This window comes from Adiantum capillus-veneris, chromosome 22 (assembly GCF_014529385.1).
Source record: "Adiantum capillus-veneris isolate H3 chromosome 22, ASM1452938v2, whole genome shotgun sequence".
In the NCBI taxonomy this organism is placed as follows: Eukaryota; Viridiplantae; Streptophyta; class Polypodiopsida; order Polypodiales; family Pteridaceae; genus Adiantum; species Adiantum capillus-veneris.
In genome coordinates this window covers 26,136,423-26,156,186 of record NC_140952.1, presented here as the reverse complement: position 1 = coordinate 26,156,186, position 19,764 = coordinate 26,136,423, and the positions used below count along the sequence as shown (strand labels likewise).

The following is a 19,764-nucleotide window of genomic DNA, read 5'->3' as shown; positions in this document are numbered from 1 at the left end:
CTTCGAGTACTCCCTTGATGCACCATCATTGTCTCTTACATGGGTGGAGATTACTAGACTCATTTGCCAAGACCTGACCGAGTTGGACACCAAGAGGACATGGATAGAGCCGACATAGGTGTTGGGTATGAAGATGGATTTCTATAGAGAGCATTTGCTTTAACTCACAGGGGATGGGTTTGTGATTCGTCCCAACTATATGGATACACATTATCTCATGGGTTATGGTGTGCCATTGGTCAGGTACGGACATCAAGCGGCCTCGTATCTCATAGTATGTCGTACAATGGCATATATAGTGAAGCTATGTCTGTAGCTCTCTCTTACACAATCGGTACAATCTTGCCTCAACTAAAATGCCTCGATATCGGCCAGTTTCAATCTCCAATTGATGTGATGATGTCTTAATCTATCCAATAGCACATCGTAACCCGTGGGACAAGTGAGTGTCCATGTAGGCAGGCCTAGATTAGACCCCGTCCTCTGCGAACTGGAGAAGATGCTCTTTACATGTCATCTTTGTGCCAACTCTTGTATAGGCTATATCCATGTCCTCTGTGTATCCAACTGAAAAAGATATTGTCGTATAAGTCTAGTGACCATAGAGAGAGAGAGAGAGAGAGAGAGAAATGAAATGAAATGAAATGTTATATTAACGTCTTCAAAAGGCCAAAATGACCTATGAGACCAATCAGTTACAAAATAGTGAATCTAATACCATGTCTGGGTACAAAAGAACTAGAAAAGAACTAGAAGTGGAACAAAATACTACTACTACTACTACAATCTAAAACTACGTGGGTGTAGCAGCTGATACAATAGGTACCCGGTAAACTGGATGTAACAGTGTGTGAAACAAAGATGGAAGAAATGGTGAGGATCCATCCTCATCTGCACTCTGGATGTCGAGAGAGTATGGCTCGAATCTTCTGTTGTAGTCTCCGTCGATGCTGTGTAGCTCCTACGAGCTCTGCAGTGGTGGCTGCTCCTCTGGCTGTCCCATATCTAGTGAAAAGAAATCTGTAATGTGTCTCTGGGACTGCCTCTCTCTAGCTCTCCCCAGTAAAGTGTCTCTATACCTGTGTAACTCAAGTAGATATAGTCCAAGACATCTCTGATCCTCATAACTCATGACCCTAGATAGAGGACCAAAACCCTCTCTGAATAAGCAGTGGAAACGCCCCCGTATCTCATAGAACACTGTGCAATGACATATGTAGTGCAACTCTGTCTCTGGCTCTCTCTGGCATAATCGGCATATCCTGCTGTCTGCTGGTATCCCTCTGAATCTACCAGTCTCAATCTCGAGCTGATGTGAGGATGTGCGTATCTGACCAATGGCACAACGCAAACCATGAGACATATGTGTGTCCATGTAGCTGGGTCGAATCACAAACCCATCTCCTGTGAGGTGGAGAAGATGCTCTCTATAGAAAGCCATCTTCGTGCTCAACTCCTGAGGCGGCTCTATCCATGTCCTCTTGGTGTCGAGCTGGATCAGGTCCTGACGAATGAGTCTAGTGATCTCCACCCGTGTAAGAGACAGCGAGGGTGCCTGAAGAGAATACTGGAAAGGGGGCAACCTGTCCATGGTGAAGCCATGCGTCTGAAACCATGAAGTCATCTGTGCATACCAGCATGAAGTGTCCCCCTGTAGAGCTAACTGTCTGGAAGACTCAAGGGCCAGTCTAGCATATCTGTCTCTAGTAGTATCCCATAGGCTGTGCACAAAGGACACTGATCTGGTAAGCGCCTCAATCTCCATGGGGGGGGCAGCTAGCTCTGCTCGAATGATCGCGTGAGGTACGGAGGCCTTGGCTCTAATCAATCGGGAGATCATAGATACCAAGGGCCTCTCCATACGTCTCCAACCATCCTGGCCTACAGAAGGTCCCCATACCTGTACCCCATACATCATAGCTGAGGCTACTAAAGTATCAAAGAGCCATAACTTTGTCCGAGGTTCCTGGAACTGAACCTGCGAACACATCCTCTCCAAGCCTCCCAAGGCCGCATAAGCTCTGGTCAGTCTAGTCTCTGCTGCTCTCCCCAAAGAAAACCTCGGCCCAGTGAAGACTATCCCAAGGTAAGTGTATGCATCTGTATACTCCACAATCTCTTGACCATACGTGAAGGTCGGTGCCTATCTCCTGATCCACTGCGGTGTGGTGTTAAACACCATGACCTTGGTTTTACCAAGGTTTACAGACAATCCACTATCCTCTGCAAAACTGTGTAATGCATCCAACTGTCGCTGCATACCCTCTGGTGAGTCAGAGATCAAGACAATATCATCAGCATATAACAACAATGGGATCCACGTCCCTGCCAGCTGGGCACCTCTATCACCCTCTCTGTCAATGTAATCAGACACCTCATCAACATACATACCAAATAGAGTAGGAGACAATGGGCAACCCTGTTTCACCCCGATAGTGGAGTGAACTAAGTCAGATATCCCCTCTGGGGTGCGTACATGTCCCATCACTGATCTGTATAAAGCCATAATCCCCCAAATCAACACTGTGGGCACCCCCATCTCCTGCAGTCTGCGCATCAGTCGAGCTCTCGGTACCATGTCAAATGCTTTGCGGAAATCCACAAAGCTACAATAAATCCGTCTCCCATGTGACCTGCCCTCCTCAATGATAGCTCTGAGTGTCAGAATATGGTCAAGAGTGGAGAAACCCCTCCTGAAACCTGCCTATCCCTTTGCCCGTACACCCTCACCCTCTGCCCAGTTACTCAACTGCTGCTCAATAATGGATGCATACAATCGTGCCAGTGTGTGTCCAACCATAATAGTGCGGTAATTTCCAGGCTCTGTAGGATCACCTGCCTTGAATATAGGCACAATAGTAGACAACCTCCAAGTCTCAGGTAATCCCTCACACATGGCACGATTGAACAACACTGCAAGAACCTCCATCAGCATATCCCTAGCATGTATAAAGTGCTCCGCTACTAGACCGTCATGATCGTAAGCCCTCCTGGTCCTCATCCTGTCAATGGCTCTCTTTACCATCTCAGTGGTAAAGAAGGTGCTCGTAGGTGGACATGGCTCTGTAGGATCTGGAAGGGGATCCTGCCCAGGAACCGTATATAACGATGTCGCATACTGGCCCCACACATCAGGAGAAGTAATCACTGGGGGAGGGGAGTGCTCATGGAAGAGTCGCCATGCCTCGCCTGAGTCTCTACTCAAGAACAACTGATACAAGTCTCGCTCCATCTGGGCCAGGTAAGCTCGTTTCTTCTTTCGCACAAGGCGCCGGAAAGAAATCCGCGACTGTCTGTAGGTGATGACTCCTAAATGAAGATCCCTCTGAAGCTGGGCTCTCATCTCTCTGCACTCCTCATCATACCAACTATTCTGGGGCATGCTCCCAAAATGTCGCCTCCGATCCGGTTGAGTGTGTGGGTATGCCTCTGATGCTGCATCATGTAGTGTCTCAGTCAGTAAAGTAGTGCACTCCTCTACTGAGAGGCCTGGAGCAACTGTGCATAGACGATCCCAGATCGCCTCTGTATAAACTGAGTCAGTCTCTGGTGTAAATGTATAACGGGTGTGTGACCTGCCTCCTGATTTTTGGGCTGTACTAAACTGAAAAGATACGGACAGTGTCAAGAGAGCATGATCCACTGCTACGCCCACTGGTCTGGCTCCCACTGTGAAATCCTGAATACAAGGAATAAAGCTCGGCTGTGTCATAACATAGTCCACTGTACTGGCCCCATGTCTGTGTGGAAAGCATGTGAAGCCTGCTGCTCCAGGAAACCGCTGTAAGCCATTAAGTATGGCTAGCCCATGTGTAGTCGTCATCTCCGTGAGGTATCTCCCATACTCAGTCTGCTCTCTGTCATGTGAGCATCTGTCAAACCCCAGCTCACCCACATCCAACTCTCTAAGCATCTCATCTGAAGTGTCGTAGAAGACTGTCTGACAGTTGCCCGTTCGAGCATTGAAGTCTCCTAGGAGGATGATATCACCATCCCTAGAAAACTCCCATATATCATCATCTAGAATTGAGAAAGGCGACTGCCCTCTGGATACAGCATATACTGACGTACTGGGGGGGAAGTAACATATAGCAATATATAGAAATCGACCTGTGTCAGCTCTCAGCCTCACCCACATGTATCTAGCCTGATCATCTCTCCGTACAATATGTAGTAGTGGCTGTAGCTCCTCCCTAAACAACACCGCTACTCCTCCTGAACCTCTACTCCCATGCTCAGATCTCGTGACTGTTCTGTGGGCTGTCTCCCATTTGTATCCCACCACATGTGGCAATAGTTGGCCAGGGGCCTGGTGAGTCTCTGAAAAGAAAACAATGTCCTTGTCTCTGAAACTGTCCTCAAAGGCACCAACATCCAACCTCATAGACCCATTACAATTCCAAGTCGCCATCCTCAATGTGGTCCCATAGGTCTCGCACCGTCATGTAGAGCGCCGCTCTACAATCACCACCCGACCATCTCTGTGAATCTCGGGCATTACTTCTCTCATATGCGCAAGTTGTGAGAGAGTGAGGTCATCGCCTAAGAAAATACCTGTCTTCTTGAGAGTAGGTCTCTTCCTCAAGAATTCCTTCTTCTCTTCCAATGAAGGGAAGCGTAGTATGAGAGCTCTTTCCTTTGAAGATTCTCCGGGGCCCTCACTCTTCTTGCCCACTCTCCATGCCTTTGTGTGTGAAGGCTTCTCCACCCCCATCATTGATGTGAGGCTTGTGACCTCTTTTTCCACATTGTTTATGTCCTTGAGGCCGGCTACCCTCACATGTAGAGCCCGCACCCTCCTTCTTTGTTCTTCTTCGAGGGTCATGTTGATAAGAGTGGGTGTACAAGGAGCTTCCTTACCTTTCCCTTTCTTGGCAACCTCAATCCATTTTTCGGCCTCCTCTACTTTCTTTTGCGTTTCGGATATGACCGCGGCCCATGACTTCTTCTCCTCATTGATGTTGTCAATTTCTTCCCTCAAAGAGGGCTGAAATTCCCCCTCTTCAAGCCCATTTTTTGACCGTGTTTCCAACACTTCTTTGTGGAGGTCCAAAATGCTATTCTCCAACGTGGCGATCTTGTTGAGAAGATGATCCTTCTCGTCCTTCCACCTCTTCTCCTTTTCTTCATTTTCTCGGAGGAAAACGGTCTTCGCGTTCCTCCAATCTTCCATCTCTTTTCTCCATGCTTTCATTTCCAATTCAATGATGGAAATTCGTTTGGAGTGAAGCATATATTTGAGTTTGCTTGTTGCCATAGGTGAGGTTGGGGATGACATGAGAGAGAGAGAGAGAGAGAGGGTGCATCTATAGAATATTGAAAGGGAGGGGAGCCTGTCCATAGAAATGAAAATGAAATGAAATGATATATATACGTCTACAAAAGGCCAAAATGACCTATGAGACCATCACGGTTACAAAATGGTGTATCTGATACACTGTCTGTAGAAATGAAAAGATGAAAAAACTATGAAAGAAAAACTAGACTGAAAGCTGTAGTGACAAGCTGGGGGGGGGGGGGGGGGGGGCAGGGGGGGGGCATTGACTAGAGACTCTCTAGCCAGTACAATAATCCAATGATACAAACTCATGCACATGAAGCTCAAACCATGGTGCCATCGCTGCATACCAGCATGAATAATCTCCTTGTGATGTCAAGTGCCGGGAGGACTTTAGGGCCATCCAAGCATAACGATCTCGTGGGATCTCCCAAAAGCTGCGTAGGAATGCCACTTAGAGGTTCTATTAACATCCTTTAGAGGCCAACTTGACCTATAGGACAAATCAGATACATCTTTCTGGGCATCAATGCCTTAGAGGCATAAAAACAAAAGAAAAATAAAAATGCTTCTGGAAACCTCTTAGGAATCCTAAGAGGTATGATTACAATGGCTTTCATAACAAAATGATGATGAAGATAGCTATAGCTAAATAGGGGATGTGGGGTCCCAAACTCTTCAAGGATGGCTTTCCTCCTCTGTATACTACCCACTTGCCTTGCTTCCTTGCCTCTTTTTCATTCTAGCTAATTTTGTTAGGCTATTCTTGAGTTGCAATGGTGTCAACTCGTCAGCTATCCATACCTTGGTCCCCTTGAGAGACTTTGCCTACTTCATAACTGCTACCTCGTCAAACTTTTTCATGTATATGACCTTTTCCTGTGTGTTTTTGGCGAAAATACCAACACGCTCTCCTAAGTCCATGAAAGGAATCACTTTGCTTAGATGTGCTTTGAGGACATTTGTCTCTAGAATGTGTTTTTGGCTAAAATTCCAACGGGCTCTCCTAAGTCCATGAAAGGAACCACCTTGCTTAGATGTGCCTTGAGGATATTTGTCTCTAGAATGTAATTATTGTTCAACTCATCCGCAAGGTCTTCCCTCTCCAATCAAAGGGAATCCCGCTGATTCTGACTTCATTTTTAATCTTTTTCACCCTTTCCTCTTCTTTAGTTATAGAAATGACTTACGGTGACAAAATGCTTTGAACTAGATGACCCTTTCTGACACTGCTTGATGTTGGGCAGTGGGGTGATCGATGATGAGGCTAATTCTGATACAAATGTCTTTCTCTTCTCCATTATTAAACGAGATTTCTCTCTAGTACCCTGTGGGTACACTCACATCCTCCCCCAGACGGTTACCCACTCCCCCTATGGGGAGCTTTTGATTAGTCTTTTGGTGCATTATGATGTTGTGAGTCTGGTTCTTTGTGCTCAATTAAAAACTCAACAATTATGCTAATTTAAGATTGTTTCACTCTTTTCCAGTGGCCTACTTCATCACATTGGTTGTCATTGTGTCATATTTCCTCGTTAATATTGTGGTTGCTGCAATCAGCGGAGTCTTTCTAAGAGTTCGCCATGAACACCAGGTGCTATTCTGTCCTTATGATTGCAAGACTTTTAATTAGCATATGGCATCTATACCTTTCTGCACATGCATTGCTTGGAAGTAGAAATTTTGAAGGTAATTAGTTGACACTATGCATGTTTTAGATCATGATTCACCAAAAATTTGCCTGTTCTGGTAAAGAATGTGATTCTATTGTAAACTTTTAAGAATGCAACAGTAGCATTACTATAAGAATGCAGTCATGGTAGGTAGAATTCATGCCAGAAAATGCACGCCATTCATAACAAGTATCACGTTAACCAGGTCTTTTGGCAGCAAGTTGAGTTTATGACAGTGCATAGGTGTCCAATGCTGTGATTTTTTTAGGCTCTACTGAAGAAAAATCGAAGTGCCAAAAAGTTTAGCTTTTACAATGCTACAGTGCTGGCAAGCATCCTGAAAGATGTTATACTTGAGGAAAAGAACAAAATGAGCTGTGCTGAGAGGTTTCGCAAAAGGTCAGAACAGATGAAAGCCAAGTTAACCAAAGCAGTGTCAAAGACAAGTTCAAGGATGAAGAGAGTCATGTCAAGCACACAGTCATTTGGTAGCAGTTTTGTTTCAAGAATGGACACACTTGCAGATGTGAATTTCGACTGGGATCCAGAGGGCCGTACCACGCTATCAAGGTGTGGAAATCATTGGCATGGCTAACGGAGAGAATCTATGAAACTGTTTCATAGGAACACTTAACAAAGATGCATCCTTACTACAGTTTTCCTTGATGTTTTGTGAGATTCATTGAACTCTATCTATCTGCCGTATGTATAGCACATTTGAACCCATTTGGTTGGCATTTTTAGTATATCATGGTGTTCCTCCTCTAATGCTTATTTGGATCCTTACTATTGGGATAGTACATCTTTGTTATCTCTTAAACACAAACTTTGCTCCTATATGGAATACTTTTTAGACCTTGTAAATTCTTACTCAGGAAATTCTCACGCTCCATGTCACGAAGTATGTCTCGAAGCATGTCTAGGGGAGCTAAGGCTGCACGGCAAACAGTGGCCAGCAAGTGCCGAGACATTGTCAAAAGCAAATTTTTTACCTATTCGGAGCGCTTTGCAATTACTGCCAACCTTCTCCTTCTTTGCCTTCACCATGAAGGAATGTCTAACAAGCTTCTCTACAGCCTTTGTATCCTTCGTTCAATCTCAAAAAAAAAAAGCCTTGGCAGTGTAGCATACCTAACAAAAGCATGTTTTGTTAATACATCAGGATGTTTGCAATCCATGTTTGTAACTGCTGCAAAGCATGACCAGGACATGACAATTATTGCGCTTAACGAAAACTTCAGATGCTCTTGAGGCAGTCTTTATCATTGTGTTTACAGCAGAGATGGTGTTAAGATTCCTTGCACTTGGCTTGGTGGATTTCATGGATGACCGTAAGAAAATTAGTCTTTACCTGTTTTTCATAAACCTAAAATGCATGTTAATTATCATCTGCAAGACCTGTAGCAAAACATGGCATGTTACTGCTCTTACAATGCTATGTCTTAGAAATGATAGTAATACACGGCCATTGTGAAGTGAGCAAGAATTTTTTTCATGATGGATCTGTTTGAAGGAAAATCTAGGAAGCACTCTTTAAAGACATCTCAAGGTGTATTATAAAAGACATGGCCTTTATGAGACCGCAGTAACAAAATTTGGTTTCTATCCATGATTCTTGGGATCTGATGTTTTGGCTACGTTTAACAAGCTCCATCTCATCTCTCAACACATTGGCTATTATAACTCAAAGCTTGTTCTGATTTCTGTCGTCGAAGACTGCTCAATTTCAAAGAATGAATCATTATGAATATTACAAACAGGAACTGTGATCATGTACCAGGGCTCTTCTGCAAATATGGGTTTGAAGGGTGGCATTCCTCCCAGCTACAATTCCCCCAAAGTACAGGTCTCAGTGGTCCACATGGAGAAAATGAAATGAAATGAATTCAAATGTTTAGTAGCCTCTGCTGTAGCACGCACAGTGGGACCTCATTTGAAGTCTCACTTCGTTGCTAAGTTTACACAATCGAGCAGCTAGCTGGTCTAGTCTCTCGCCTTGGTCTAGTCTGGTCTGGTCTAGTCATCTCTTGCCTTGGTCTACTCTGGTCTGGTTTAGTCCAGTCTAGTCCACTCTTGCCTTCGTCTAGCCTAGCGTAGTCTAGTCTAGTCTAGCTTCGTCTAGTCTGGTCTAGTGCATCTAGTCTGTCTAGCAAGTTCAGGGTCTTCTTGCCCATAGGTTGGGTGGATCTATTGTTGCATGACAAGTACAAGGTAGTCTATACACCAACCTAGTCCCCCAAGGAGTTCTCTGCAGTACTACCACAGAAAGCGTAAGCCCTTCTTTCCTAGTAGAAGTCCTCCATCCCCGCTTCTGCTACCTACTCAGGCATTTGCCTCAACCAGCCTTACCACCCTCATCACCTCCTCGAGCACACTTTCCACCACCTATGTTACAACCGGCTCCTACGCAGGCCACAATGGAGGAGCTGACAAGCATTCTAGCCAAGGTCAACATAAAGTTCGCGAGTTTCAAGGGACTCTCCACAAAGGACGCATACGACCATGTGACGAGGTTTGTATCTCTCTGCATAGGTTGTGACCTCAACAAAGACGATGCCTACCTAGTGCTCTTTCGGTCAACCTTTGATAGCCTAGCAGACAAATGGTACAATCAGTTCTCTGAGAACTAATTTGCAGCATACTCACAAGGGACGCATCCCGAGGAGTGGGGACGGGGGACGCAGGATGGGGCTCAAATGGATTTTTAGTGTAAAAAAGGGGGGACGGGAAGCCCAAAAATGGGCGTCCCCTGTGACTATGCTTTGTAGATTGAGCAACACTAAGGCAACAGTACTCTGAAGCTTTCAGACTAGGCAACTTTCAAGAGAAGGTTTTCGATGAGTTGGGAAACTTGGTGCTCCAACCTGATGAGACTTTTGCAAAACTCGTGACAAGAACAAAGCTCTAGTTGCCAAGCTTCTTTCCCAGCAACCAAGAGACTGAAGAGTGTGGAGAAGGCTCTTTCCAAGGTTTTCCAACAGAAGGTAACGGAGTCTCTCCAAACTGACGCCACATTGGAAGAGTTTGTGGCTGCAATTATCAGGATAGAAGGGAAAGGAGGTTGTTCAAGGATCTTCCTCGAGTAGAGTCAGCTTCAGTTCTCTTGGAAAGTACATCTGACCCTTTGATTTCTTTACGCAAGGGATTGGAAGCACATCTGTACAAGTGCCACGTCAGCATGTCAGTGTGTTTTGTGGGCCGTCCATACAGCTGCCACATCATCATCTTCTATGCTTTGTGTGTGTGTGTGTGCCCCGCTTTAATTTTTAATGCCTTTTGGTCACTTGGGCCCCATCGGACGGGGTCCCATAAGTTGGTGGAACTCTTCTTTAAAAATAGGCCACTTGGCAAAACTTAGCAAGTTGGTAAAACTTCTTTTGCTGCTTTTGCTTCTTCCCTTACGGTTTAGGCCCCTCGGCCGAGATCTGAAGGTTGGCTCCGTTCTTCAGTGACTTGCTACGTCAGCAGTTTGTGACATCCCCCTTCTTGAAAGAAAGTAATCGCCCACGATTACAGCATATCTGTAAAACAACTCAAGTTAGCTCAAAAATTTCCAAGGGCTATTTTGAAGGACAATCCAAGGGACAATCAGTTTTCTCATTCCAAATCGGAGCTCTTGATTTCCTGGGTCGTTGGATTCCCAAAAGATTCTCATCCAATAAAGAGTCTCATTCCAGATTGGAGCCCTTGATATCTTGGGTTGTTGGTTTCCCAAAAGTATCTCATCCAATAAGGAGTCTCATTCTAGATCGAAACTCTTGATATCCTGGGTCATTGGTTTCCCAAAAGTATCTTATCCAATAAGGAATATTCAATGGTTGGCACATCACCATGCAACACAAATGCTCACATATGCATGTTACAAGACATAGAAACATAAAGTCACCGATGAACACTCCCCCGCAAATAACCATCTTGGTTCGGGCCATGAGTTGTTCAACGACTCCCTCATCACTCCTCCCGCAAATAACTTGAAAAGGTCCGGGCCATGAGATATAGAGGCCTTTTACAACCAAACGCCCCCCAGACCGCAACCTGCATCGTTTCGAGGTGCTGAGAATAACCACTGCTCAGACTTCTTAATATTCCCCCCGTAAATAACCACAAGGGTCTGGTCCATGAGTAAAAACAACACTTTTCAAACATTCAATACTCCCCCCACAAATAACCACAAAGGTCCGGGCATGAGTAAGCGCAAGCATTCTCAAACATCATTTCTCACTACTCCACCCGGGAGTAAAATCACTAATCATCGTAACAAACAATTCAAATCGACACCAAGACTGGTTAAAATTAGAAACCATCCATCTCAAACAAATTCCAAACTGGATCACCAAACAAGTTCTTAAACATAACTCAAACTTAAAAAGCAATCTCGACATCAGTCGAGCTCGAAAAGTTGGTTGACTTTCCATCCTGAAAGCTGCACCAAAAATTAGGGTTAGGCTCTTGCCATAAGGTTGTAGCTGACCGCAACATGGTCCATAAGCTCTTGAATAGTCGAAACAAGTCTCGACAAACAATGGTCTTGTGGCGGTGATGGTAGCCGCAAGACGTGGCAAGGTTTTTAGCTCGGGAAGAGACACCTGATGAGAGATGTCGAGAAATTTCAAGTCGTAATCTGCAAGGGTTTTCATGGCAAGCATTTCAGGATACCCCACTCTACTAGAAGCTGCCAGAAATCGTATAACTTCAGACAAAAATTTTCTTGGAGGTTCTTGGAGTGTGCCGCTTGGTAGCTATAGACATCCACGAGTACATGGCACTGCATCTGAGAAAAACAGCAGCTCGAACTAATGTAAGACAGAGCGATGAAGACGGGAGCGCGCCCGATGCGCGATGAAGTAAGGGTGGAGTGGCTAATAAGTACAGGGTCGAGACGCACGAAGATTCTTTGATAATATTTTGTGGAAGCGCCATCTTGCTTTGTCTGCTCTTTGGTAGGATTAGTATGCTTTCAGAAAAGCACACGCCTGACGCTTTGATACCATTGTCAAGGAAACGTGCACCACGTGCCAACGCACGTGTTAGCACTTCAATAACAACTGAACTGAAAGAGATAGACAACACGAAGTGGGGAGTGGCGGAAGCCCACCCCAAGAGAGCACTGGCCCCAAACCTTTGCGCCCCTTATGGTGTTTCTATTTCGTGGAAACACCATCTTGCTATGTCTGCTCTTTGGTAGGACCGTTATGCTTTCAGAAAAGCACACGTTTGAAGCTCTGATACCACTGTCAGGGAGGTGGGCACCACATGCCGACAGAAAAGAACAGACTAAATAGGCTTTTAGCACTTCGATAACAATTGAACTAAAAGAGATGGACAACACGAAATGGGGAGTGGCGGCATTCCACCCCAAGAGAGCATTGGCCCCAAACCTCCTTTTTTATAATATTTCGTGGAAGCGCCATCCTTTTTTTTTCCGAGAAAAAGATCCTTCTATTAGTTAATGAAACTGCCCAAGGGGCTACAACCTCCTCTACAAGAGAGGACTACAACAATCATGCTGGGGAGACTCTCCCAATGAAAAAACAAACTATGTACAATGAGGCTAGATCAAGGGATGGGAGGAGGGAAGAGCCACACAGGTGGACGGTAGTGCCATCTGAGCACACCCTGGACCATGGTGAAAAATGGCCCAGGACGCCAAAGTCGAAGGAAAGCCTCTCTGCGCTCCCTCATGCGGTCGGAACTGCCCTGGAGTCTCTCGAACTGTCCTCTGAGAGTATGGACCAGCTCAAGCCAAAGGTCCCGAACAGTCTCTACTGGTGGTATAGGGCGAGCCTCGAAGATGCAGAAGCAATGGGCCCGCCAAATAAACCAGAGTGTCAGGCCACTGATGAGCTCCCAACACACCTCTCTCTCACTGCACCACTCCTATGGGGTAAGCTCTGTGGGGCAGGCTGGAGTGTAGGTCGCCCCCCTGCATTACTATCATCGTGCTGGTGGATGATAGCTCAAACTGAAGTGCCGGGCCCGTGAGAGTGGACCAAGCAGCTGCCCCTCAAGTGTACTGCCGAGCCGTGGAAAGAGCGGGCATCAGCCGAAGAACACACAGCCACACCTGCTGTGCCAAGGGACAGTCCCGAAGATAGTGACGCTGACTCCACAAGATGGTCACAAGCTGTGCATGCGGACGAGAGACCACTATGCACAAGCCATCTCCCAACTGCTGTAGCTCTGTTTGCGACCAGCCACAAAAACAAAGTGACTCGCCTTGGCAGTCTGGAGTCCCACAACCTCTCCAAAAAAGCTGCCAAGAACTGAGCTGTGAGACCCTCCTCCTGCCAATGAGGTGCTGCAGCAGGGCGAGCCTCTCTGTGTGCTGCCAGTATGTGACGTCCCAGTCGAACAATGTACTGAAAGAAAGGGACACCTGTGTGGTCTGCAGAAGAGACGGGGTCCCTCCAAAGCCACTCTCCAGGATCCCACTGTACCCGTACCAGTGGACAGCACTCCCAAGCCCACAGTCTCCAATGTCCAGTCTCAAGAGCAGCTGGGTCAGGATCGATGACACAAGTCCTCCTACTGATGCCCACCACTTGGATCCTCTGAAAATAGCACTCTGCCACCTGCGGGGTCTCTACTGCAACTCGCTGTAAGCATCCCTCACCTTGTAGCTCGAAAAACAGGGAAGGAATAGTCTCTCAGCAAGCCCGAATAGAGATGAGAACCTCTAGTCGCGTGAAGGCTCCCATCCATCTGGGCGCTGCTGACTCGAGAGGCGTGAGCCACTCAGCTGGTACTGCCTCTGAGATGTCCTGGCACATGCTTTGTACCCCTCTCATGCCCTGTAGTAGCTGAAAGCCCTGTAGCTCCTCTAACAGGCCTGAAAACTGTAACCAGCCACCCTCCTTGGGAATGAGGTAGATCAGACCCTCACTCAAGCTGTTAGGCTTCTCTCCTGTGTGCAAGATGTACTGGAAAGCACTACAAAGATTTGGGCCAAGCATGTCCCAATACTCCAAGAAAAAACTGGGAGTCAAGCCATCCTCACCTGAACAGCTACCACGAAGGAGTGCACTAAGAGCCGTGTGCAACTCCACAAGCTGAAGTGGCAGCTCAAGCCTCTGAAGCATCTCCTCAGTCACAAGGCAAGGCATCTATGCCCACGCCTTCTCCCTGCATGCATCCTGACGCTCTGACTGAGGCTCTACTGACAGTAACTCACGGTAAAGTCAATAGCAACTGCACACATGTCCTCTGGCTCATAAGCAACTGACCCGTCGGGTCTCCTCAACTGACTGACCTTGGCATGCGCATGTCGAGGTCCCATTGCCTCGAAGAAAGCACCAGTCACTATGTCACCCACCTGTGTCCATTGAGATGCCTGTTGATGGAAAGCAAGCTCCTGGCGAGCGTGCTGTAACTGCTGCTCCAACCAAGGACTGTTTGGATGATGCTTTTGCATCCTCTGAGACGCTGCTCTTCCTCTCTCGCTGCAGCCAGGCGAGCCAAAGACTCTTGGAGAAAGAAACGACTAATTTGAGCTAGTCATGAGGCCACTCTGTCAACAGGAGAATCCTGCATGTCCAAGCTCTCTGTCTAGAGAGCCTCTACTCGCTCTCTGAGTGCAGAGTCCAACAAGACCCTCTCAGGGATGCATAGCATCGTGCTCCCCCTCCTCTGTCTGTCTGCCATTGTGAGGATCACTGGTGCAGGGTCTGAGAAAGAAGTCCCTGCCAGGATGCCAACTGTCCCACCCAAGTCACTGAAATGGTTACTAGTGTAGAAGCGATCTATCCGCGATAGATTCACTCCTTCCACTCTGCGGTCCAAACAAGAGAAGGCCAGGCTGTCTAGTGGCCTCACAAAACCAGAGTGCTTCCACACATCCGAGACCCTCAGAGTCATACAAAACCTCTCCCAAGCTGCCAGCTCAACTTTGTGCACAGTAGCATGGCTACCACCAATCTTGTCAGAAGGATCCTCCAACATGTTGAAGTCACCCCCCCCTATGCACCACTGTTCTGCCTACGGCAGAGCGTGCTGTAACTGCTGCTCCAACCAAGGACTGTTTGGATGATGCTTTTGCATCCTCTGAGACGCTGCTCTTCCTCTCTCGTTGCAGCCAGGCGAGCCAAAGACTCTTGGAGAAAGAAACGACTAATTTGAGCTAGTCATGAGGCCACTCTGTCAGCAGGAGAATCCTGCATGTCCAAGCTCTCTGTCTAGAGAGCCTCTACTCGCTCTTTGAGTGCAGAGTCCAACAAGACCCTCTCAGGGATGCATAGCATCGTGCTCCCCCTCCTCTGTCTGTCTGTCACTGTGAGGATCACTAGTGCAGGGCCCGAGAAGGAAGTCCCTGCCAGAATGCCAACTGTCCCACCCAAGTCACTGAAATGGTTACTAGTGTAGAAGCGATCTATCCGCGATAGATTCACTCCTTCCACTCTGCGGTCCAAACGAGAGAAGGCCAGGCTGTCTAGTGTCCTCACAAAACCAGAGTGCTTCCACACATCCGAGACCCTCAGAGTCATACAAAACCTCTCCCAAGATGCCAGCTCAACTTTGTGCACAGTAGCATGGCTACCACCAATCTTGTCAGAAGGATCCTCCAACATGTTGAAGTCACCCCCCCCCTATGCACCACTGTTCTGCCTACGGCAGAGACTCAACAATTTGCGACCAAAACTCTGCTCGTGCACTCGCCACATTGGGCGAATATATCTTCAGGAAGCCCATAGGGCAACCCAGAACCTGCCTTGTGATCTATTGACCCTTGCCTGGCACAGTAATCCCTCTGCCCACAATGACCTGCTGCAAAGAATCCGCAATAGTCATACATACCCCACCTTGGATGTCTCCAGGTCCAAAAGAAGCTGACCAAAAAGTATCATATCGTCCACGCAAGAGCTGACCACAACGTCTAATGCGGCTCTCACACAGAGGATGCTCTTGTAGCATAAGGATATGAATCTCTCCTCCCACAAGGAAACGTTCAAGCTCCTGACGCAGTCGGCCCCTCTGACGCTGAAACTGGGGCCCACCAAGTCCCTGCACGTTCCATGAGACGATCCTCATGGGGAGCGAGAGAATAGATGCTGCAGCAGCAGCTAATCGTGCTAACTTCGAGGCTAGCTTGGATGGGGAGTAATCCGCATCCAAGCGGCCTCTAGATAGGCGTGACTGCAACGAGTGCCTGGCCCAAGCCCAAGTAGATCGAGCCGTACGTAAAGCAACCTCCTCTATCCAGGAGTCCTCATGAACGTGTACATAGCATGGCAAGTACTGCGTATCAGCAAAGAAGTGAACCACAATGTGTCTACATCCTGCTGTATCTGGAGGGGTCACCGCAAACTTGGCCAATGGCCACAAAGTCTGAAGCATGTCTGTGACTCCCAGGTCTCCCATGTGGAGAAATGAAATGAAATGATATATTAACGTCTACAAAAGGCCAAAATGACCTATGAGACCAACTAATTACAATGATGAGTCTAGTACCAAGTCTGGGTACAAACAAGGAAACTGATAGCAGTGCTACCGACTCCTATGGGTGGCTAGTAGGCTGATCAATGGTATCATGCCATCAAGGTACAAAGTGGGAAAAATGTCACCATGATACAATATAACAGTAACATGAAGCCTATCCTGATCGACACTCTGGGTGTCGTGCTAGAATCCTGTGGATCCTCTGCCGCAATCTCTGCCGGTGCTGCGTGGCTCCCCTCCTCATCAGTCGTGGTCGTCTCGATCTCCCTAACTCTATAGCTCGATCAATGAGAGTACCGCTGGTGTGTATGGGTGGGTACCGAGCTCTATGATGGTGGTGTCCCCTCTACCTCTGTGGTACTCGGACTGAAGAAATCTGAGATGCGTCTCTGGGACTGTCTCTGTCTTTGCCCACTCAATAGAGCGTCTCTATGTCTCTGTATCTCAAGTAGGAATAATCCGAGACATCTTTGATCCTGATATCTCATGACTCTATCTAGCGAGTCAAAACCATCTCTGAATAAACAATGAAAGCGTCCCCGTATCTCATAGTAGACTGTGCAGCGACATATGTAGTGAAACTCTGTCTCTGGCTCTGCATGGCATAACTGACATATCCTACTGTCTGCTGGTATGCCTCTGAATCTACCTGTCTCAATCCCAAGCTGGTGTGAAGATGTGCGAATCTGGCCTATAGCACATCGTAACCCATGAGATAGATGTGTGTCCATGTAACTGGGCCATGTGACAAATCCGTCTGTCGTGAGTTGGAGAAGATGCTCTCTATAGAAAACCCTCTTCGTACCCAACTCCCATGCTAGCTCTATCCATGTCCTCTTGCTATCAAGCTGGATAAGATCCTACCGAATGAGTCTAGTAGTCTCCATCTGTGTAAGAGCCAAGGATGGTGCATCAAGAGAATACTCGAAAGAAGGCAGCCTGTCCATGCTAAAACCGTGCCTCTGAAACCATAAGCTCATCTGTGCATACCAACATGATGTATCTCCCTGTAATGCCAGCTGTCTAGATGACTCAAGAGCAAGCCTGGCATACCTGTCCCTGGTGGTGTCCCATAAGCTGTGTACAAATGATACTGATCTGGTGAGAGCCTCAACCTCCATAGGTGGGGCAGCCCGCTCTGCTCATATGATGTCATGTGGGACTGAGGCCTTGGCTCTAATCAGCCTAGAAATCATAGATATCAAGGGTCTCTCCATATTACTCCATCCAGCACTGTCAACAGACGGCGTAGTGCATAATTGAAGCGACCAAAGTGTCGAAGAGCCAGAGCTTTGTTCGAGGTTCCTGGAACTGAACCTGCGAACAAATCCTCTCTAAACCGCCTAGGGCTGCATAGGCACGAGTCAATCTAGTGTCTGCTGCCACTTTCAGTGTGAACCTCGGTCCACCAAAGACCACCCCAAGATATGTGTATGCATTAGTGTACTCCATATTGTCCTACCCATATGTGAAAGTAGGTGCTGATCTCCTAACCCACTATGGCGTGGTATTAAATACCATGACCTTGGTTTTACCAAGGTTGACAGACAATCCACTATCCTCTGCAAAACTATGCAATGCGTCCAAATGTCTCTGCATACCCACTGGTGAGTCTGATATCAACACGATATCGTCAGCATATAATAAAAGAGGGATCCATGTCCCAGCAAGCTGGGCACCTCTATCTCCTCCTCTGTCAATATTATCAGAGACCTCATCAACATACATACCAAATAAAGTAGAGGACAGTGGGCATCCCTGTTTCACTCCGATAGTGGAGTCAACTATGTCAGATATCCCCTCTGATGTGCGTACATGGCCCATCACTGAACTGTACAATGCCATAATCCCCCATATCAGCTTTGTGGGTACCCCCAATTCTATAAGTCGGCGCATCAATCTGGCCCTCGGTACTGTGTCAAAAGCTTTGCGGAAATCCACAAAGCTGCAGTATATCCGTCTACCATGTACTCGACCCTCCTCAATGATAGCTCTGAGTGTAAATACATGATCTAGTGTGGAGAAACCCCTCTTGAAACCAGCTTGCCCAAGTGCCCGAATGCCCATAATCTCTGCCCAACTGCTCAGCCTATGCTCAAGGATGGATGCATATAAATGTGCCAATGTGTGTCCTACCATGATAGTACGGTAATTCCCCGGCACTGCGGGGTCTCCTGTCTTGAAGATAGGTACAATAGTAGATAATCTCCAAGACTCAGGGAAGCCCTCACACATGACACGGTTGAATAACCGTTCAAGCATCTTTGCGAACAAATCCCCAGCATGTATAATGTGCTCTGCTACCAAACCCTCATGATCCTGTGCCCGTCTGGTCTTCATCCTGTCAATGGCTTCCTTTACCATCTCAATGGTAAAGAAGGTGCTCATAGCCGGACATGGCTGTGGTGGATCTGGTAGTGGTGGTTGTCCAGGTACAGTGTATAAAGATGCTTCATACTGCCCCCATATCTCTGTAGAAGTAATCACTGGTGGGGGAGACTGCTCATGGAATAGACGCCAAGCCTCTCCTGAATCTCTACTAAGGAAGAGCTGATATAACTCTTGCTCCATCTGGACCAAGAAAGCTTGCTTCTTCCGTCACACTAGTCGTCGTGTAGCAATACGAGACTTTCTATAGGTGATCACTCCCAATGTAAGCTCGTGCTGTATCTGAGCTCTACTCTGTCGACACTCCTCATCATACCAGTTGTTCTGAGGCATGTGCCCAGAACAACGCCTCTGACCAGGCTGAGTGTGTAGGTATGCCTTTGTCGCTGCCCCATGTAATGTCACTGTCAGCATGTGATCTCCTCCACTGTGTATACTGCCTCTGATGTGCATAAAAGCCTACGTATCTCCTCTGCATAGACTGAGTCAGTCTCTGGTGTAAAAGTATAGCGTGGATGTCTACCACCCCGTGAGGCCTGAGATGTACTGTACTCAAAGGAGACTGATAATGTCAAAAGTGCATGATCTACTGCTATCCCTACAGGCTTGGGCCCCACTGTGAAATCCTGAATGTGAGAGATAAAGCTCGGATGTGTCAGAACATAGTCTACAGTGTTGGACCCATGCCTGTGTGGAAAACAAGTAAAACTTGTAGACAATGGGAAAGTCGGTAAGCCATTCAGTATGGCTAAATTGTGAGTAGTCGTCATCTCCCTCAGGTATCTCCCATACTTTGTATGCTCTCTGTCGTGTGAGCATCTCTCAAGTCCCATCTCCTCTGGCTCTAGCTCTCTAAGCATCGCCTCTGAGGTGTCATAGAAGACCGTCTGTGAGCTGCATGTACGGGCATTGAAATCCCCCAGGAGTATGATGTCTCCATCTCTAGAGAACTCCCAGATATCATCATCAAGTACAGAGTAAGGAGACTGTCCT

At 47.1% G+C, this 19,764-nt stretch overlaps 1 protein-coding gene across 4 annotated transcripts in view; it reads left to right on the top strand.

Moving 5' to 3' along the window:
* LOC147429061 (uncharacterized) overlaps window positions 1-19,764 on the top strand; it is a 304,137-nt gene that overhangs the window by 171,144 nt on the left and 113,229 nt on the right. For all 4 annotated transcript variants that reach the window (XR_015185807.1, XM_086495273.1, XM_086495272.1 and 1 more), the window contains 4 exons: window positions 6,769-6,872; window positions 7,220-7,521; window positions 7,827-8,032; window positions 8,193-8,282. Coding sequence is in view for 3 of the 4 variants with exons in the window: in XM_086495273.1 (XP_086351399.1) it covers window positions 6,769-6,872; window positions 7,220-7,521; window positions 7,827-8,032; window positions 8,193-8,282 (702 nt within the window). In the remaining variant the exon portion in view is untranslated. The remainder of the gene's footprint in view (window positions 1-6,768; window positions 6,873-7,219; window positions 7,522-7,826; window positions 8,033-8,192; window positions 8,283-19,764) is intronic.